This window comes from Struthio camelus, chromosome 2 (assembly GCF_040807025.1).
Source record: "Struthio camelus isolate bStrCam1 chromosome 2, bStrCam1.hap1, whole genome shotgun sequence".
Lineage (NCBI taxonomy): Eukaryota > Metazoa > Chordata > Aves > Struthioniformes > Struthionidae > Struthio > Struthio camelus.
The window spans coordinates 173,318,414-173,340,328 of NC_090943.1; the positions used below are offsets into that span (position 1 = coordinate 173,318,414).

At 51.7% G+C, this 21,915-nt stretch overlaps 1 protein-coding gene across 3 annotated transcripts in view; it reads left to right on the top strand.

Annotated features, from left to right (window-relative positions):
• The first annotated feature begins 10,893 nt into the window (after positions 1-10,893).
• NRBP2 (nuclear receptor binding protein 2) overlaps positions 10,894-21,915 on the top strand; it is a 35,582-nt gene continuing 24,560 nt past the window's right edge. For 2 of the 3 annotated variants that reach the window (XM_068933681.1, XM_068933679.1), the window contains exon 1: positions 10,894-11,115. In XM_068933681.1, the coding sequence (XP_068789782.1) occupies positions 10,999-11,115 (117 nt within the window). In that variant the 5' untranslated portion in view covers positions 10,894-10,998. Of the gene's footprint in view, positions 11,116-11,859; positions 11,957-21,699; positions 21,837-21,915 lie in introns of those variants that run through there. The other variant, XM_068933682.1, reaches the window with a different exon arrangement.

Genomic DNA, 21,915 nt, shown 5'->3' on the forward strand with positions numbered 1-21,915 from the left:
CTGGGGGATGGTGGCACGTTTGTGTGGCTGGCTCACATCCCAAGAGCTGCAGGGGCTGCAGCCTCCCTCAGTGCTCCCCGCAGGCTCAGCTGTGCCTTTCACAGGGAGCATCCTGCAGGGCACACTGTGCTTGGTGCAGCTGGTAAGTGCCCAGAGCTTGTGGTAAGGGCTGCTTGTAGGGATTGACAAAGTGGCGGAGCCTGGGATGTTCCCACCATCGCTGCAGGTGCCTCTGGAGAACGTTCCCCATGCACAGAGCTCTGGATCCATGCAAGGGCACCAGGTGCCAGGTGGAGCCAGGGACGTGGCCTGTTCCCGGGCTGCCTGAATGGTTGTGTCAGAGTAGCCCTCACACGTGTGGCAGTGGCACAAGCCCTGTGTGCCACACGGAGCCTGTGGCCCTGTGGGCATAGGCAGCAGGCAGGAGGGGAGGTGCAGGAAAGTGCCAGCAGAGGCTCCTGTGAGACAGGACTCTTGAGTCCCAGGTGCAAGGGAGTCAACCTGCCAGTGGAAGCTCACTAACGAAAAGACTGACATGGGGGTTAAATAGCACGTGGGCATGCAACAGCATAGGGACTTCCTAGATGTACCCCTCTGCTCCACGGAGACAATGGATGTGGTGGACATTACTAGGAAGGGAGCAGAGAACAGAACACCGTTGTCCCAGCTCATCAAGACTCAGAGAAGCATAAGCATGACAAAACATAGGGAAGGAAAGAGGAAGGACTGAATAGTCTCCATAGCCTGGAAGAGATGACCAAAGGGATGACACAGCAGTTGGCAGTGGGGAGATGATGTGTGTGTTCACAGTCTTTTCTAACACAAGGACTAGGGGTTATTGCAGAGTCCAGCAGGAGGCCAGCTGAGATGGAAGGAAGTAATTCATCATATACTGGGTAGTTGAGCTGTGGGACTCCTTGCTGTAGGATGTCCTGGATGCTAAAACTTTATACAGATTCCAAAAGCAATTGGAGTAATCCATGGAGGAAAATCCATCAAGAGCTAGTAAATAACAAGATACACGTATGTCTCAGGAGCTACCGCAGTCACAGATCACTGGGGCCTGAGAAGACATACCAGAGCAGTACTGGTATACACTTGGCTTTTTCTCACAGTTTCCTACACACCAGTGCCAGGTTATAGAACTGGATGGACCATGCAGACCCTCTTTATGTTCTTGCATCTTGCAGGGGACTGCTACCAGGTCTGTGCGTGGGATCTAGGGTAGGCTGAGGGGCCTGGATTGTATGGGTAGGAGGCCTCAAGTAGCCAGGGTGGTGAGGTTTCTGATGGGAACTAATGCCAGCTCCAGCCTGGGCTGGGGAGTTGAGGCTGGGAGGGCTCCAGATGGCTCCCTGGGGCTCAGCTTGCACTCCCACAGGAAGTGCTGAATTTCCAAAAAAGAAGCTGAAAGAAAACAGGACACTGTGTAAGGGAAAAGCTGCATACATTTGCATAGTTATAAGCTGGTTGCATAACTGAATACATCTGAATAGTATCTGAATACTCTTTGGAGGCATGAGGGAGTAGAGGAAAAGAAAGAGTCAGGCAGGCTGCATGTCCACGGCCCAGTACGGGAGAACATAAGTCCCTGCGGGAACATTGCACCATAGTGGACGCACTGGGCAACTTCTCTGTTTTATGAGAGAAGAGGGGTCGAGAGCAAAAGCCCAGGGATCTGACCTGCTGGGAATGGAGCAGAAACCCAGCAAACCATGTCCACAGGCCATACAAAGCCAGACCCACTGGCAGGGAAGCAGCTCTTCTGCCCACAGCACATGCAGCTTTCCCTGGTGGAGTGATGGAGTTCCTCACACACAGGGACCATGGATTCCCATGACAGTGCCCCCGAGCGTGGGGCATGCACCCAGCCACAGCCAACACCCCAGCCAGAATGAGCTGGCTCTCTACACCACACTGCTGTGGTAGTTTGTTCCAGTCTTTCTCCCTCAGCAGCTAGAAACCTCCTCCTAGTTTCCAGCCAATTCAGACCAATTTCCTCTTATGCAAACCCCATCCTTCAGTTGAAGCAGGTCTCCTGCTCTAGTGTTTTTCACTGATAAAGCTACCGTCAGCAATCTTATCTCCCCTCAACTTCTGTTTTGACAAGCTATCAAGCTGGGCTGCTCTCATCTCCACTCTGCATTCCCCCAGTCATCTCACTTACTCTTCTCGGCACCTTTTCTGCTAGGAATTCATGTTTTTCAGCATGGCTGATCAGCACTGGTGCACGCGCTGTAAATCGTGGTCTGTACAACAGCACTGGCACTATCTGCCTTCTCTGGAAATACATCCCAATAGAGTTAAGAATGCATCAAGTCTTCATGGCTGTATTACATGGCAGTCTACATTCATCCTGGAGTGGCTGTACCCATGCAGGTCTTTTCCTCTTTAATCATTTCCAAATCAGGGGCTCCTAAATTATGGCATAAATGTTTGTTCTTTGACTCCAGGGCATGACTTTGCATTTTGTACCATTCAATTTCCTCCCATGACTGTTAGTTCAGCCTTCAATGTCATCCATTGCTCTTGAATGCTATTCCAGCCTTCTGCCCTACCTTTTCACTACCTCACCTTTCAACAAAGCTCACTGACATGCACCCAATATTTTGTGACGAGGTCATTGATGAAAATATTAAATAAATTTGGCTCTTAGCCTGATTTAGGGCTGGCACTTAAGAGCCTACCACCCCACTCATAATTCCCCTTTCAGCGCAATCCAATCTCTGAGTGGCAAGATAGGGCATGGGCTGTGTCCACATCTATGCAGCAGCAAGGCTGCAAACCCTACAGGAGACAGAAGTTACTTTTTTTTGTCTTTGCTACTCTTTTGATCTGCTGTTGTCCACGTTTGTCTTGCAGAGACACAGAGGGGATTTTAGCTGCAAAGCTCCAGGGCGTCTCCGCTAACTTCAAGTTTGGCTGAAAACCTCTTAGTCAATGAGTTTCTCCAAATGAAAGCTTTCAATTTAATCAGAAAAAGGAACAAAAAACACTATTAAAATGAAAGCCTTGCTTAGTTTTCCACTTAACTGGTTCTATTTCTTTTTCTTAATAAAAGGTCAGAAAAGTGTTTAAAGGCTGTTGGAACAGGGAACTCCCCAGCTATAATAAAAGGTCAGAAAAGTGTTTAAAGGCTGTTGGAACAGGGAACTCCCCAGCTATAATGTTATAGTACTTAACTCCTTACTGCTGTAACAGTAAGGATGGGGTTTTTCACCTCATACCCTATTGGGGCCCACGCCACCCCTGGCTGCAGCAGGTTTCCCTCTGCCCTTCTCACCCTGCCCAGGGTCCGGAGCCGCCTCTGCATGTGGGCAGTACGGAGAGAGGTTCAGACTGGCTACTGGGCCCCGGCAACTGAAGTATTTCATTGCACTGTCCTCCCACCTTGCAGCTGAGCCCACAGACGCTCCTTGTCCCTGCTCTCCTGCATCCACCCACATCCTCCAGGACCAGCACCTCTGGGCAGGCTGTGAGCAACGCAGCAGGCAGCAGGGACAGGGACAGAGCATGGAGCTGGCCAGCTCTGCCCAGAGATGCAAAGTTTTCCTTGAGCAGATTCTGGGATGGCAGTGTGTCCTGAGGAGCAGCAGAGCTGGGGAGCGAGGCACAGCCAGGAGGGACTTGCAGGAACCAGCTCAGATTTACAAAAAGAAACCACAGGCTGAAGAGCCGGAAATACCCTGGCAGCGGGACGCGGGAGGCTGGGATATGGAAACACTGGGGTTTGGGCCCAGCTCAGCCCCACACAGCACAGGGTGTGCAGCTGAGCTGAATGTGCTGTCCTCTGCTGAGCAGCACTACCTGCAGCCAGGCTTTGCTCTTTGCAAAAGAGGCCAGGAGTCAGGAAAAACTGAGCAACAGTCTCCTGCCAGGGCTCAGGAGCAGCCCCAAGCCCCTCCAGCTGCCTGCAGGAGTCTGCCAAGAAACAGAGCGTGGGGAACGAGGTCTGACATAATCTAGGCGCCCTTTGTGCAGGACCAGCTATAACCGAAGAACAAAAGAAAACCAGCCTTCTCTGATGGGGTACCAGTCAGAACATCACCCTCACCCAGCTCTCACAGCTGACTTTTGCAGGGCAATTACTGATAAAGTTCCTCCAGAGCATTATCACACATGGGCCTTTGACACGCCCCCCCTTTGACCCTCTCGTCCCTGCCCTCTACTGCTCCCCTTCTCCTCTCGCTGCCCCAGCCTTTCCCTCTGTGCAACAGCTCTGGGGTCTCCCCGCTCCATCGCCCTGGTCACATAGGGATACCTTCCTCCCATCAGTGCTCTCCCCTAACCGCACTTCGCTGCCTCTCTCTGCCCCACTCAGCTCCTGCATCATCCAAAGCCTGTCCCGCAGCCCACGTGTGTGCTTTCACATCTGGAGACAGTCACACAGGCCACACATCCCCCACCCACTGCAAGTAGCTTGTCCCTCTGTTTCCCCACAGACACTGGCCCGGCTGCCAGGTCACCTGCATCCTCCCATGCCCTCACAGATGCCTTCCCAAAGATATTTAAACCATCCCACTTCTAGCATCAAGCTATGGCCAGTTGCAGCAAATGCCCTCGTCCCGACACATACCCACACAGACATGCCGTGCCCTTTTCCTGTGGTCGGCTTTATCTCTTGTTTATGTGGGTGCACTGTTACTCATACAAAGCTGGGATTCTTTCCACAAGTGGAAGCACATGTGGCAGTGCTGGGATATGTGTTTCCCGTACAGTGTATGAGAGCTGCCAGTGGGAACAGACAGAGCTTGAGCGCGCAGGACTTAGACATTATAAAAGTCTGCAGCCCCTCACCAAGCTCTCTGGCATGAACTTTGCCCTGAGATGTTTGCAGAAGGATATGCTGTCCCAGGGGTGACAGTGGAGATGCTTTCAGCAGTAATAGCTATAAGAAGCAGTTTCAGGAAACCGCTCTGCCTTACTCTCAGGAGGGCTCTGATCCTGCAGCATTAAACACACGCAGGCCTGTAGTCCTGTGAATGCACACATCTGAATTACCTGCTGACACCAGCGGGGTTACACACATGTGAAGGTTATGCAAATACGTGAGGCACTGGAGAACAGGGGAGCTTAGAGCTTGATGTATTAACTCAGTAAACACAAATAGATTCCTGAGAAGCTGTGTGCTGTCTATGTCTGCCCTGCAGAAACCACTAACAAATGTGCTGAAAGAGGACAAAACACCAGGAAAGATGTTTGTCTGCTTCACAGAGTCAGTCTGGCACCTAGGCTGAACCTTAAACAGTAACAAAGTGCAAGTTGTGCAAAAACATGTGACGTCATTACATCCCAGCCCAATCCATCAAATGCGGATAAAAATAGATGGCAGGCCAAGAGGGGCCTCCTAACAGGGAGGGGAGAAAGCGGGAGCTTCAGCCCAAACCTCAGTACTGTAAGTGTCAGTGCCTGGCAGGAGCTGGGGCTCTCACAGCCTGGCAGCAGGCCTGCCCCCAGGCAGTACGATGGGGGTGCCCTGCTCCTGCCAGGGAGGGATGGTCCAGCAGCACCGCATCACTGCGGTTTCACTGCAAAACCTAGATCCTGCCAGGCACTCTGGAAAGGGACAAAATCAAACCAACTCTGAAAGGCGTTCGAAAAACCCCGTAAGACTCTGGCAACTTACAGACAGAGCTTTATAGTGTGCAGTCAGAGAACACTCAAAATAATACGTACCTGGGGCCCACATTAAATCAAACAAGGAGCTTCTGGCCAGCTGCACGTCACTGCAAAATGGACCCCTCTGGACTGCTACACTATAAAGCAACTTTCAGAGCCTCGGGCTCCCTTCCAGTCAAACCGCTTGTAAAAGTATGTCAGGGTAGTTCAAACCAGAGTCCTTATGGCAGTGGTGCCCAGGGTCACCTGTAATCATCAAACTGATGAAACTGAATGAGATCTGAAAAAAAAAAAACAAACCCCAAGTTCCACATTTCTGAATACCCTGCTGCCCACTGACCAGTGGCTGCTGAGCAGAACTGGTCCATTCTCTTCTCCAGTCAGCGGCAGACCATAACCCACCCTAAGCAGCAAAGCCTTCCTGTATGCAGGAATCCTGAATAGAAGCCACAGGCCAGCACGGTCTGTACCTATAGACCCCTTATCATCCAGTCTCACTACCTAAGATCTCCTAACCTCCTTAGCCAAGTGCCACAGCCCAAATGGAGGCACTCTGGAAGTGTTCCCATGCTCAGACCAGCCAAGGAGGAGTCCATGGAAAGACAGGGTAAAGACAGCAGCAAGCCAGGTGGCTTCATCACCTGCCAGCAGCACTCTCTCTGTGGCACAGTGCTGCAGGATGCATGCAGACTGTCCCCAGACGAGGTCCATGACTGCAAATTGGTGGTGGGATGAGATGAGACAAAGCGCAGAATCAACCTGAGAGAGGCCTGGTAAGTCGATCGGACAAACTGTGACAGAGGAGCTCTGCAGGAGGCCATACACTAGGGGTTCTCAGATAGAAACTGCCTCTTAAGAGACCTGGTGAAGGAAACAGCAGCCAGCTCCTGGGGCAAGAGAAAGGCAGCGTAATGCTACAGAGCACTTGGTGCTGGTCAGGAGGAGACCTGGGCTTGAAATATATGCATGGAGCAAAGCCCTGTCTGGTCTCATGGAGATGAGGACCTGTGTGTTACGCTTCAACAGCACCCAATGGGCAGTGTTTGGCACCAAAAACTCAGGCCTGGCTCCCTGCTTTAGCACAACCTGGTTGTTTGAGCCTGAGCGGGACAGTGAAGCTCTGTCCTCACCGCAGAAAAGATCTGTTATGGGCACAAGCCCGCTGTTCCCTGGACAAGCAGACTGGGAGATGCAGGAGGTCTTTGCCCACATACAGGAAGGTAGCAGCTTGTTGCATTGAATCTCCACAGGACCTTCCCCAGACAGCTGCCTCAGTGAAGGGGGTCCAAGGACAATGCAGAGCGTCCACACTCCCTTGCCCGCCAGTGAGTGTCAGCTCTGTTGCCGAAGCGGCGACTTCACAGCTAAACGGCTGATGAGCCCTGGAGCACAGCCAACAGATAGCTGCTTCAGGAGGGCATGTTCGGTACAAAAGCATGGAGGCCGCCTGCACGGACCAGGTTTCCCCTGCCGGTTGGTATATGACAGTTAGGACAACCAGGTGAACAAAAACCATATTAGTGGTGCCTGAAAATGAACCAGCAAGACAAATATGTCCTACAATACATTATCCAGCAAGAATAAATAAAGTCAGAGGAAGAAATAAAAGGAGGTTTACTCTGATGTGGATGAGGCATTGAGGAGGAGGGGGCAAGGGAAGAGGCAGTGGGACACAGGGACATTGTCAAGGCAGCAGGGACGAGGGGGCAGTGATGATACAGAGACAGTATGCTGCTCTGTGGGAGTATCTACTGATCCTATATCACCTCTGCCTCCTGTTTGGGCAAGAGCTTCATTCCCAAAATGTGTCCAAAGAAGTCAAGATGTCACAAGCTGAGAACAGTGCACTCAAAATGATTGAGTCTGAAAAGAGATCTTGGACCTAACCAACTTATGCTGCTGCATGCAATTGATATATCTAAAAGGATCTTAAAGATTTCTGCATGAGCCACCTATGAATGACGAGTGTAGTCAATCTCGGGACACAGCAACATCCAGCTAAGGACATGCGCAGCACATGTGAATATGAAAACAGGAAAATTCCACAAAGAATATGTGAAGGTGAAAAGTGTCACCTCCCCAAGTCCTACATATCCCTGCATCTTATTATTGCAAGTTGCCAGTAGTAGCTCCCAAGAGGAAGCACACAGGAACCAGAGCAGAGGCCAAGCAATATTTTGTCTGTTGCAGACTAGCAGCTTCTGACAATCTGCAGCTTAGAGCCCTCTTGAGCCAGAGGCTGCATCTGCGTCTTTGTGTTTAATAGCCCTCAATCAATTTTTCTCCCACAAATTTGCCTAATGGCTTTTAAAATCCTTTTCTACTTTTTGCCTCCGCTAACATCCTACGGCAATGAATTCCACAGTGTTTCGCCTACTAAGATATTCCCCCAAGAAACACTGAGTAAAAAATTACTCCCATTCATATGTTTTAAAACTCTTGCCTATCCATTTCACTGGGCGTCCCTAGCTCTGGCCTGTGTGAAATAGTGAATAATCACTCTTATGTGCTTTCTCCATGCCATTTATGGTACTGTCAATTTGCATATCCCCTGCTCAGTTGTTGTTCTCCAAACTATTTAGTTCCTGTGAAAGCGCGTCCGTACTTTTGATACCCCTTCATGTATTGCACGAGTCTCTGCAACTCTTCACAGCCAGCTTTAGAGCTCGTTATCCTGAATAGCTTGGTGTCATCGGCAAACTCGGTCATCTCATTGTTCGTGCCTTTTCTAGATTGTTCATGAACATGTTGAACAGCAACGCCTGGTGCTGACTGTGCTTTAGGTACCACAGTAAATACCTAGCAATTTAACATTTGGTTTCCTTCAGACCACTTGGCAAATATCTCACCTTGGTAATTTACCATTCATATTACTGATTCATTATATAATATATTCTTTTGTCACTTGACTTTGAGATAATTCCTTCGACTTTCCTCCCATAGAGGAAAGCTTCATCTGGGACCTCCAGTATGGTGAGTGCTCCCACAAAGAACTTAATTGGCTTTCCTACTATAGCCCTATCTCTCCAGTGACTCCAATTAGACCCTCAGAATCACAGAATGGCTGAGGTTGTCTGGGACCTCTGGAGATCATCTGGTCCAACTCCCCTGTTCAAGAAGGGTCAGCTAGAGCAGGTTGGCCAGGACCACGTCCAGTCGAGTTTTGAGTATCTCCAAGGACGGAGACTCCAACACCTCTCTGGGCAACCTGTTCCAGTGTTCAGCCACTCCCACAGTAAAGAATTGTTTTCTTGTGTTCAGGTGGAGTTTCCTGTGTTTCTCTTTGTGCCCGTTGCCTCTCATCCTGTCATTGGGCACCCCTGAGAAGAGTCTGGCTCTGCTGTCCTATTTACACCCTCCCTTCAGATATTTACACACATTGATAAGATCCCCCCGGCACCTTCCCTTCCCCAGCCTGAACGGTCCCAGCTCTCTCAGCCTAGCCTTGTATGCCAGATGCTCCTGTCCCTTCATCATCTTTGTGGCCCTTCACTGGACTCACTCTGGTAGGGCCATGTCGCGTCATCTATTGGCTCAACATATCTTCTGCTTGGGTTCTTGCTGTTTGTGTTTTTGAGCGCTGCTTTTTTTACCTCTGGCCAGTTACTTGTCAAAATCACTTTTAGGCTCCATTTGGCCTACCTTTCTTGTTTGAGCAGAACTTTACCTGTAGAAGGATGTCTGGCAGATTAACCCCAGTATAAGCCATCCACCCAGCATTTACGTTTGAATTGACCTACAATTGGCAGAGCTGCAACAGGGAAATAGAGTCCACATAAAATGAGAGGCTGTCACAGGACTGCCAAAGGGACTTGTGGAAACATACACAGATAGGAAAGTGTCCTGGGGAATGTATTTAATCTTTTGTTCCAACTTTTTTTTTATTCTTTGCCCTTGTACTTATTCCCAGTTGAACTTCTGCCTTCCACTTTGATAAGAACCTGTGGTTTACTCTCCTAGAAGTCCTGTCTGGTAGGTGTAGGAGAAGGTGACCCTGGAAACTTGTGGCACCTAGCTGAAACACTGGTAGCAGAGTGGTGTAACTGGTGTCCTGGAGGTGGCCGTGCCCTGGGGAGTGCTTACGGGGGGCTGGTGAGCAGGGGGGCTGGTGAGCAGGGTCTCGCAGGGCCAGCACAGGCTCACAGTGCCAGTTGACAGCTTTCCAGCAGGGATTTACCCAGGCGGCCTCAGACAGGGATCTGCCACAGGGAGCAGGCAGCAGCAAATCAAGGCACTGTCCAAGTGCCCCACCACTGCCACAGGGCTGTAGCTGGCGGTACCAGTTTCCTCGCAGGTTCCCTGCAGTCAAACCAGCCCAGACGGCTGCCAGGCAGGACCCAGTGGTGTGCCTACACAAGGGAACACCTCCTGTTCATTTATGTTGCGTTTCAGTGAGCAGGACTTTGTGCTCTCTCTCTGAGACTAAACAGGACCATGACACCTGACTCACACCAGCAGCATCTCCTCATCCAGCACCACCCCCACTCACCACAGCCCCTCTGGGTTAACCACACCAGCTAAAAAGGGTGATGGTCTGGTGTGAGAGAACACCTCCCAAAACAGAAAGCAGGCGCCAGTGCTTGTGTGGAACCAGGATGGAACAAATAACAAACACTCTGAAAGAAACCAGAGATGACTGCAGGGAAAAAAAAAAAAAAAAACATCAAACAAGAGCCAGAAACTTTCCAAGGGAATGAAAACACCTGCAAGATTTCTTGCTTGGCATTAGGTTCCTGGGTACAGAGTGCCTGAGCAGGCGCAGGAGCCCTGCTAGCTGCTCCGGCCTGGGGTGCAGCAGAGGACACCAGCACCTGGCACGAGCGAACAGCTTTTCAGGGAAGAGGGCAACATGAAAGCATTCAGCCACTATGGAAATAGCGAAAAGGGGTGCTGCAGGGAGGCAGGGACCGCGAAGGCCGTGCCGAGAGAGGATTCGAAGGGCGGCAGAGACGGAGGCGAGGGCCAGCGGTGGGTGGCTGGGACGGGATGGTGGGTGCAGCACCGAGGAGGGTGCGAGGGGCGCGGGGCCCAGGGCACGCGGCCGGCGCCGGTGGCAGAGGCAGGGGCAGGGGCAGGGGCAGGGGCAGGGGCAGGGGCAGGGGCAGGGGCAGGAGGGGCTGCCCCGCGCCGGGCCCCGTCGGGAGCCGCCTCTCCCGGGCGGCGCTCGCTCGCCGAGGCCGCCGGCCGGGTCCCCCCGCGCCCCGCGGCTCGGGGCCGGGCTGCGCGGGGCCCCTCCCCGGCGGGGCGGGCCGTGCGCGGCGGCACGTCCGGAGCGGGGCGGGCTCGGCCCCGCGCGGCGGAGCGGGCGGGCGGGCAGCGCTGTCAGCCCGCGGCGCGGTGCGGTGCGGTGCGGCGCGGCGCGGCGGGCAGGGCGCGGGGATGGCGGTGCCGGAGCCGGACGCGCGGCTGGCGCAGGAGAAGGAGGAGGAGAGCGAGGAGGAGAGCGAGATCCTGGAGGAGAGCCCCTGCGGGCGCTGGCAGAAGCGCCGCGAGCAGGTGGGCGCGGGCGGCCGCGCTGCGGGGCCGGGAGCCTCCCCCGCGCCGCGCCGGGGCCGGGCCGGGCCGGGAGCGCGGCCGTGCGGGACAGGGCCCCCCGCGGGACCGCGGCCGTGCGGGGCGCCGACCCTGCCCGGGCCCCCGGCGGGACCGCGGAGCGCGCAGGCGGCGCTGCCCGCGGCGGGGAGCGCGGCCCCCTCCCCGCGCCGCGGATCGCCGCGCGGGCCCCGAGGTGCGGGGCGCGGGGCGGGGCGGCGGCGAGGCCCGCGGCGGGGGTGCGGGACCCGCCGCGCCGCCCACTCGCCCCGCTCCCGCTCCCGGTCCTGCCGGCGCCGGCGCCGAGCCCGCTCCCGGAGGGTTTCCCTGGCCGCGGTCGCTGAGCTGTGCCTGCTGCCGCCGGAGCGGGACTTGCCGCCTGGACGCGATCCTGGGCAACGTGCTCTAGGTGACCCGGCTTGAGCAGGGGGGTTGGGCTCGGTGATCTCCAGAGGTCCCTTCCAGCCTCAGCCGCTCTGTGATTCTCTGGTGCCCGGGTACATGGCAGGGCGCTGTGACGACAGGGGCTGCCCACACACCACCGCCTCCAGGACTGGGAACTCCAGCTCCTCTCCAGAGAGGTGTCTGGACCCCTGCAGCTCATCCTCCCACCCTGGGGCTCAGCAGAGCCTTCCTGCAGCATATCCACCAGGCTTTTGCAGAGCTCCCATCATACTCTTTTACCCTGCCCTCTCTCTTCCAGACTTCCCCCCACATCACTGTTAAGGGCCCTCTCCCCCAAATGAGGAACCAAAGTCTACCTGCCTCTGTCAGGGCACCCAGGAACAGGGACTGAAGGCAGCAGGTAGGTCCTCACCCCAGCAGAAGGGAGACAGGACTGAGAGGCAGAAGACCACAATTGCTGTCAGCTCCCAAAGGGTGAAAGGGCACATCCAAAGCTAGTCTTGTTCTTCATCTTCCCACCATCACTTGTTAATGGCCTCAGTCCGTTCTGTGCTCTAGTCTGGGTGCAGGCTGTCCCTTGTTTTTCTCATCTGGGTTTTGCTGAGATCTTGATAACCTGTTAATGTAAGTGCCATCCACACCTGCCCTGCTTGTATCCCTTCTGTGCTTTCTGGCACTTCCACACCCGCACGGTACAGTTGATCTCCATCCTACCAGCTTAACAGCTCAATTACAAATCTCTGTATTGGGGCTTTGCACCGTGGTGCGCGTGCTGCATCGTTGGTGCCTGTGCCTCGAGCCATGGTGTGCATGCAGCAGTATGGGTGCCGGGGCCTTGCACCCCTGTGTGTGTGTCCTGCATGGTGGGTGCTGGGGTCTTGCACTCCGGTGTGTGCGCCTCGCATAGTGGGTCCCAGGGCCTTGCATGCTGCCCTGATACCATGTTCACAATCCCACAGCTTCTTCCCCAGCTTGTGCTTTGTGATCCTGGTATCTCAGATCTCACTTGCATGCCACATCTGAGGTGTCGGAGCCAGCTTTACCTTTGTCTTGTGTTGTCTCCTTTATCGTTTTGGGGCATGGATTTTGCTGACACCCATCCTCAGCTGTCCCTCTGCTGTACCCTGCATCAGATGGGAACGAAGCCTCAGCAGCTGGCGTAGGTATTTTGATCTCTGTCGTTCCCAGTCGCTTTGTGCCACAGGTGAGGTGCAGGGTAATGCCAGGAGATCAGCTGACAGTCCCTTGCTTCTCCTGTGGCCTCTCTGCTGGGGTGACTCTGTGATGGCTTAAGAGATGAAGGTGAGAAAAGCTATGTGGACACTATTTTTTTTTTTTTTTTTTAGCCGAGGCTACCCTGACGCTCCTGTAATTAGAGTTGCAGACTTAAAATTACCTCCAGCAGCAGCGTGGAAACGTTTGGTCTAGATACTGGATGAGGCCCCATAAATTAATTGCATTTGCTCTGCGGCTACATTTTATTTTTTCACACAGTTCTTGAATGATGTGTGTTAATCTGTGACCTACCGAAAGAGTCTGAAACCCCTAGTTGTCCCTTGGCAAAGAAATGACTTGGAGGTCATTTATCGTTTGAACAATCGCAGTATATTTTGACCTAACAGTGATACTAAAATATATATATTTAATTTTGACAAGGAACTTACTGGAGTAGCATCACTGGTTGGAACTGACCCCGTGGAGGTTTTTCCCCTGGTGCAGTACGTGGGAGAGGTGAAACAAATCTGGAGCACGACACTCAGTGACATTTCAATTCAAATGTTTTGCTAATTGATGACTGCGTGGTACTGTCCATCTGCAGTAAGTTATTCCTCAGCAGAGGTAGGAAAGGCCGACTGGCCTTGCCTGAGTGTTGCAGAACAGCAGAAGGTGGCAGGAAAGCTTATGTATGTCACTGGTTCACAATACAGTCGCGTATCGCAGAGATGAGTTACAAAGCTGCAGATATCCCATCTGTTGCAAAGCCAGAGGCCTGCCAGGGGCTTATTAGGTCCATGTCGCTGTGCAAAGCACCAGCGGCATGGCAGCACTGCGTGCTCCATGGAGAGGTGTGTGTTCAGGAGAGTGACCAAAAGGAGAGTGGCCTAGTTAACAAACACCAGGTTTCAGGGTTCAGGATCCGTAGAGCTGCCATGACAGAAATGCACATGCATTTGAACAGGGGTCTGGTAGCGCTGCCTGAAACTGCAAATGAAAATGAAGGGAATTTTGTGTAACTAACTCGTTTATTAAGAGTTCATAGATGCTTCAGTTACGTACCAGGAAGAAAACATACTGTTCTGTAATCATAGGCTCTTGCGATATATTATTTTCTAATGGCTCTGGATGAATGGGCCATTCCAGTTAAAAAGAAATTCTAATCTGCATAAGCACGTCAAGTATTTTTACCAATAGGGATTCTCCCTCGCTATCCTGCTGACTTATTAAAATTATATATTCACTTTAATTTGCTTTTGCTACAGCAGTTGAGTCCTGTGCGGGATCCATGGTGCTGTGCTTGGTCTGTCTAAGGCCTTGCAGCTTCGGGAGCAGGTAGAGGTGGAGAGCTATCTTTGGCCTGCCTTCGCTCCAGTGGCTGCGGCAAAGCCTAGACATTGGCTTAGAGCAGTGTCAAAGTCTGGGTAGCTGAAGTTATGGAGGCAAGCGCTCCACAAACACTGTTTTAATAATTAAACCCTTCATGCTCTGCATTATAGACTGAGAAACAGGTTTTGATAAAACGCTAACGTGTATATATTGATAGCGTGTACACAAGGATTACACTTGTGTTTTTACACATGGCCAGTTGTCGCCATACTCCACCAGGAGAACTCACAGCCGCCGCCGATGACCCTGCCATGCACGACTGCACAAAGTTTCAAGTACGGATGCAGCGGCTAAAACGTGCTGTGGCCCTGGCGCCAGTTCTTAATGCTGTGCTGGGTCTGTCCGTACATGCCAAAGAAAATATTTCCCTTCACAACTTCCTTTGTCTATTTGTGGTTGGATATTAAGTCACAAATTTTCACTACCAGTTCAGTAAATACAAGAATAAATAAAGTCCTCATTATTGTAAGGACTGGCCCACTGATGGGCAGGGGGAACTAGTTTTCTTTAGGGGAAAGGGTTTTATTCTTAGCAGCTGAATGTTTATGATTATTTTATAATTCTTTATTTTCAGTGACTCAGAGGTTAGACACAGATTCATTACTTGCAGGTTTGGTGTTTTACACCATAACAAAATCCAAGTCATTTATGAAGTCTAAGGCTGGGAGGGGGCTATTAGGATGAAAGTTTGGCCTGTTTTTTATTTTAAATATTCTTTTATAGTTTGTTCTGCATCTATTTTAGCTTCCTCCTTTTTTTTTTTCCCTATCCTTTGGCTACATGTAAATGTACTTAAAGTATCTCTGCAACTTCTGTGCAGAGACAGTCATTTAAATGCTTCAGTGAGTTCCTGTTCGCTGTCAGCACAACCTGTCTTCTGCCCTCTTCACTTCCATCCCTGGCAGAAGTGTGAAAGTGCAGCAAAAGAATCCTGGTGCTGTAGACTTTTCCATTCAGGAAGATAAATTTTCTCAGCATTAGTTTGATGACTTCATTTACTTTTTACACCCATTCTGTGGAGTAAGAGTAGTAAGGAAGATGAAACTTTTTTTTTTTACTGCTTATGTTAAAAGACAGTTTTGGAAAACTTTTCCCATGCAATGAGTTTCCTAATCTGAATAGCTTCCTGGATAAACTCTAGCACCTTGTTATTTAAAAAAAAAAAAAAAAGTTATTTCTCTACTTGTACCTCTGTGATGGCTTCTGTCAAGGCATCCTGCTCTGCCATGCTGGCACCTCCAGCACAGCTGCTGATTGCTGAAACAGAGCTGGTCACAATTTTGCTTGAAATAGTTCATTGCTCCCCTTCTGGTCACCTTGCTTAGCAAAAGAGTTAATGACTGAATGTGTAGTGATACAGAGCCCTTGAGCTACAAGCTTTAGCTTCTACAACCAGTAGAAGGAAAGAAAGAGAGAAGGGAAAGAATAAAGAAAAAAAGAAATACGTAAGCAAATTTTAAAGAAAATAAAGTTATATTAAAAAATCTGCAAGGAGGACAGATTTTTGTAGTGTTGTTATAAATTCCCACAGCTCAGAAAATGAAAATACGGAAAAATAATCTAAGCATTTGAACACATTGAGGTGCATGGGGGTCTTGATTTTTTAGGTATTACGTTTGCAGTGAGGATAACCACCTCTGTGATACATTGCTTGGAAGGCGTCCACCTATTTAATATTTGCCACCAGAGTTATTTTTAAAAACTGCTTTGTTGCCAGCCCTCCCAGGAGACTAGGACTTGAAGCGTGTTTTATTCTGAAGTGCTTTTCCAGAGCAGAGGGAAGAAGTTGAAGGACCTAACTCTTTCTTTTCATGCCTTTTTTTTTTTTTCCTGTTTTACAGCTTTTGCGTGCTGTTTGTTTAACTTTCCAGGATGAGCTTACTTGTGAACCTGCCAAACTGGACTGATCAGACAGGTTAACATCATCACAAGGCTTTGATTTATACCCTAAATAGCAGGTGGGGCATTCCAGGTGGTTTTAATTGAGGATATTTGGGAAAGCAAAATGAAATCATTTGAACTAAGGTAGCATAATTCACTCATAGATAAACTTTGCTGGAAGCAGATAGTTATGTACTCTTTTCAGCATGTATTCTGTTGGTTTGGCAATACACAAAAGATTTTGCAGGCTAGATTTAGTGTCCTCCGCATTCTCCTTCTACTTCATTTGGGCAAACGCATGGGAGACTGTTCTGCCTTTTGCTTCCTGTCAGTTCTCCCTGTGCAACTTTCTCCATTTCAAGGATCCTTTAATCCTTCATGATCTTTCCTGGTCATAACAATCCTTTGCCTTGTTCTCATTGCTGGAGAGGGAGGTGATGTGAGCCAAGTGGTAAGGTTAGTGCCGCAACTTGTCCTTTTTCATGCAGTAACCTGCTCTTTTATTTCCATCCATAGTCCCCACCAGAATGCCTTTCTGTTTACAGCCCGTTGCTTCTGGGCTGCTTGGTGTGTTCCTTGCTAAGACTAGGAACTTCCAAGTCCTCTTCCCTGTCCTGAACGCACTCTGCTCAGCAGGTCCTAGGCTGCTCTTCCTGTGCTGCCTCCAGACTAGATGCTGAAGAGATGGATGAAAATTATTGGCATCCGTTTTGCTTCCTCTCCTGTTTTTTCTGGGCTCCTCTGGCCCTTTCATTTGATTTTTTTTGTTTGTTTTTGGGGGGTATTTTTGTTTCGGGTGGCCGGGCATACTGTATATGAGTCTTGCAGACTTACAGTGGCTTCCCTTATCTGTCCCCCGCCTCCTTCCGCCTTTGTCCCTGTTATAACCAGAGAACACACATAGTCCTAGGGGCTACTATATTTTTTTTTCTAGGACGAAGGAGGTGTCCCGTGCTCATGTTACAAAATGGACTCTAAGAGGATCAAGTGCTTATTGGTTTGCTTTTCCATTTGACAAGTTAGTATTTGGCAGTAAATAAGTGAAAGGCTGTGTTTTTGCATTCCCCCATAGCAATCAGACGCTGATCAGAAAGGCGTTTTAATTATCTTTTGCTGAAACTACACTAGTAGCCTCTGAAGTGTTGAGCCTGTGTTTGCTCTGCACTAGCGTGGCAAGAGGGCAAATCTCCCTCCCCATGCAGTCAGCAGGGTAACTTGCACCAAATGCCTGTTAACTGGACTAATTTAAACTGGTTGCTGGTCCCTTGTCTGACTCATAAAGGGTCAAGACAAGCTTGTCTCCAAGACAAGCTTGGATGACCAGCCAACTCAGCTCATCACCTTCTTGACTAGCACTGCAAAGCCCGTCACTGGGCATTTGTTCCCAGTCCAGACCAGTGGGTGTTGCAGGCCTGCAGCAGTGAGATGGAGAACTTCAGTCTCAGCTTGTCCTCTAAGACCTGCTGCTCTCTGCCTTCACGTTCCCACCCTGTCCCTTTCTGGGCTCTGCTCACTTACCTGGTGCCCAAGGGCAGGCTGGTGGCAAGGCTCTTTGCCTCTTTTTTCCTTTATTCTACAGAGCCATCTGTAGTGCCTGTTGTGACCCGTTGCCTGTTGGGCTACTGGCTCTGAGCTGGCAGTGCAGCGGTGGTGTGTACACAGATTTTAGCAACACCGCTAGTAAATTTCCAAGGTTCAGTTTAACCAGAGAGCAGAGCAGCTTGGGCTGGGCAGTGCACAGCTCTGGCTGACCGCAGGCTCGTGTCTCTGTTGCAGGGGTGTGCAGTGCCCTGGTAATGCAAATAGCTCCCTGCAGTCTGGCTTCCTGCTGGGCTGTTTCCTGAGCAGCCCCTGTCCCCAGGTAGGCATATGCGCAATGATACGTCATCTGCCTAGGGAATAATATTTGCATTGCCTTCACTGTGCAGGACCTCTCTTGGCTCTTACCTGGGCAGTGGGAAAATACACTGTTACTCCCTTTCTTCAGCAGTGGAAGGACAGGATGAGGATACACTGGTTGCTCCAGCAGCTGCTGGGCAAAAGGGAAAGGCAACCATGGATATGGGGAGAAAGGAAAGGAACTTGCAGCTCTCCCACCCACAAGGAGAGGGGGACAGGCTGGCAGGTGGCTGTGTGTTTCTGAGAAGAGCTGTTCCAGATCCTGCTGGAAGAAGCTTCCTCTTCCAGTCTCCAGTTACTAAACATTGTCCTCCCTGCTGACACCGACTGACGGGCATGGAGTCTCCTGGAGATGGATAGAGAGATTTCTTGGGAAAGGGCTGGATGCAGTGGGTGTTCTTCCTGAGCCAGGACAGGAGATCTTTGCTGCTGTGCATCCTGTTGAGTTGGCCGTGTGCCATGGCCTGGCCCCGATACCTGCAGGGGAGCCAGGCATCTGGTTGTTTTTCTTGGTTTTTTTGGTGGAATGCTACTTCATGCTTTCTGCCCATAACTTTGCTCCTCTCCTCTGAGGTTCACCCCTCCTCCAGCGTTGCTGAGTGTCATTTACAGTATTTGCACCATTTGTCTCTCCACAGTTCTGCTGAAAATGTTAAACCACAGCAAAGTTCACCCTGACCCTTGCTGCTACCTCCAGCTCTGTAGGCTGTCCTCCACCATCCCTGCTCAGTTAGGTCTCTCCAGCTGGTAGTATATTGATTAGCCTTGTATCCACGTTGGTCTGAATTAATGCCGAGAACATGTTTTTGTGAGAGGTAGGATCAAATACTTCATTGGAATCAAAATATTTTCCATTTCGTGTGTTCCCTTCACCTGCTGATTGTGTAACACGATCACACAAAGAGAACAGGTTTATCTGGCACCACAGATCCCCAGTCCTCCTCCTGCACTCACAGGACTTCATAGGCTGGATCTGTTGTTTTGCTGTGGACTGGAGATAGCAATATGGGTGGATATTACCCAGCTGGCTCTTCTGTCACAGCTAGCCTTTGACATACCCTGCCACAAGGTGCACCTGAGCCAGCAGCCCAGCGAGGTTCAGGAGTGGGCTGCTCCCTATGCTTCCTTTGAAGATCTCAGGGCTGCTGCTGTTCCCTGCCTCCCTGCTGAGGACAAGAGAACTGTTGGTGGCAGGTCAGGTACCTGAAACGTGGGTCCTGGAAGCAGACAGCTCTGAGCCTTGCCATTGAATATCCTAGGCCCTGGACAAAGTGCTCCCAGCTCAGGGACGTGGGCTTGAGTGTCAACGGTTCGCCCAGAAAAGCACTTAAATGCACTGCAGGACTGTGAATAAGTTCCCCTTTCCCCTCGATCGTGCGCTTCCTCCATGCTGCTGCTCTTGCAGGACGTGCTCCAGCTTCCCTAGGGTGTTTCTCTCTGCAGTAGTAACCAGCCAGGGTCTGCCTGGGACTGCTATGTGTTGTCTCTGCTGCTCGGTGAGCTGAAGGAAGCAGCTCAGGTGCCAGAGTGCCTCCTGATCCCTCTTAACAGTTTTTTTTCCCTACCTCCTTTTGCATATTTTAAAAAATGATTTCCACGTTGCAGCAGTCAGCCCCTGCCCTGCACGTTACACAGCCTGGAAAGCTGAAGGAAGAAGTGCAGCTTCCACGTCAGAGCTGGGGAGCATAGCAGCAAATCCATATGGTTTGGAGAAAGCAAGGGAATCCCAGCTCCAGGCAGTGGGCTGGAAAGGGAGTCCCTGCAGAGATGCAGGCCTCAGTCTCTGCTGCTTGTACACATTGCTCCAAGGAGACTGTCTCTGCTGCCTGAGGCACATCCCCATTGCCTTAGGAGCACCTCCTTGGTAACTGTAACCTGAAAAGAAGTCCCTTGAGGAGCCCAGCCACAGTCTTTGGTGTCACCCAGGCTTATGAGATGCTGGAGCAGAGGGCCAGGTTGGGATTCTCTTTGCAGAAGCTCTCTCCCAGGCCCGTGCTGTTCCCTGGTCAGCCTTGTGGCCCCAGCAAATCCTGCCAGTTCCATGCACCACAGCTGATTAAATGTCCCAGTGACACGAGGAGTCAGATAACCTGCACGCAGTGAGCATCGCCATCTTCGTGCCCTGCCAGCCCTCCCCCTGTTAGCAGCGACTGAGTGTCTCTGCTCTGTGGCACTGCTCCCTTGGCAGAGTAGCGTGGAGGTTGTGATCTGTGGTATCAACAAGTCTCTAATGTCACTATATGACTGGACAGGCTTTGATGCCCTTGCGCAGCTCAGCAAAGGCACTCGCTCTTCTGTGCCTGGAGACTTTGAGGCCCGGTAGTCCAGGTTATAGTTTCTCATTTTTGCTTGTCTCTCCTTTGAATGCTTTTCTGGCCCTTTGCCCTGCTTCCTTCAAAAGGTGCCATTTCTCACTTTCTGACCTTCTGTCCCCAGGGCCGTTCATAGCGCCGGGCACGGTGGCTGGTGCAGCCAGCGGAGAGGCAGCGAGGCCCCTGGTGCTGCAGGACTGCCTGCAGCCTGAGCTGGCTGGGCCCTGGGAAAGGGCTCTGTCCTGTACGCAGGCTGCAGGTGCCCATGCTCAGCAGGGCAGGCAGGAGCCAGGCCCTGTTCAGAAAGTGGGATGGAGCCATTGTACAGGCTTTTAGGAGCTGCTCTGCTCTTGTGTGGGCTCTTGTGCATGCTCATGGACTGTTAATTCCCCAGACTGCATCCTCCCCCCGGTCTCTGGCTCAGCACTTGTCCTACAAATAGGTTATCTAAAGAGATTTGGTCCTCTTCCTTCCAGCCCTGCTTCTCCTTGGGATGCATGGCAGCTTCGGGCTGGCCTCCTCATGATCACCTCCTCCAGCTCGGGCAGGGTGTCCCCTCGCCTCCTTAGCAGTCCCCCTGTGTTTCTGTTGGTTTCTGGATGTTTATGGCATGGAGCTGTGCGGGCTCAGGGTGTGAGGAGGACCCACGTCGTTTCCCTCCCCTTCTCTGCAGGTGCTTCATCTCACCTCCCGGCCCTGCAGGGAGCAGGGGCACCAGTGGGAACGGGCGTGCGTGCCACCGCTGTGCCGCTCGCTCCTGCAGCCCCAGCCCGCGAGCCCTGCTCAGGCAGCTGTGCCCCGGTGCCGGCTCCCCAGCAGGTCCCGCAGCATCACGGGCCGTCCGTCGCCTCCCTCCTGGTGCCCGCCCCAGCCTGAGCTCGCAGCCTGCTCTTGTGTGTCCCTGCGCTCCCTGCCAAGTCAGGCAGAGTTAGCTCTTTTAATGTCTTTGGCTCCTTTCTCAGCTATCTCCAGATTATCCTTTGCTTGTGCATTAAGGTGCCTGGTCCAAACCCGAGTTCCCAGCAGGGTCTGTTGTGTGCTTTTCAGTGGCATTAATGGGCCCAGGGAGCCAAGGGTGGAAATGTGACCCTTCCTGCTCAGCGTTAATCGGGGTTGAGTGCCGGGGCTTTGCCCTGCTCTGTTGCCCTGGAGACACAGTAGTAAATTCATGCCAAACTTTGGAAAAGTGTTGCATAAAGTACTTGCAGGAAGAGGATTGGTCTCTGAGGAAAGGGTGATCGGGGGGCGCATGAGCCCCGGCAGGGCAGCGGGACGGTGGGGCATCCCCGCCGAGGGCTGGAGCTGGCGCGCCAGCGCAGGCGTCCCGAGGACTCGCGCGGGGCATCGGAGGGGAGCACAGGAGCAGCGGCCTCCCCCTCAGCCTCCTCTCGGCACAGACCTAGCAGGGGGATAATCCACCTTCGCCTTATTTTGTTCACCAAATTAGGTCTGAATCCCGGTGGCAGCGGAAACATCCGCCCACTGCTGTCCGGTCCCTCGGCTGTCTTGTTTAGCAGCTGCTCTCTCGAAGCCCGTGGGCTGCATCGCTCCGCCTTTTTCTTTGGACTATTTCCGTCCTTGTTGGTATGAAAAGTGCAAAAGGGAGTGATTTACTGTAAGATGCAATTTGATCTTTTGTAAACCTTCGCTTTCTTCTCCCCCG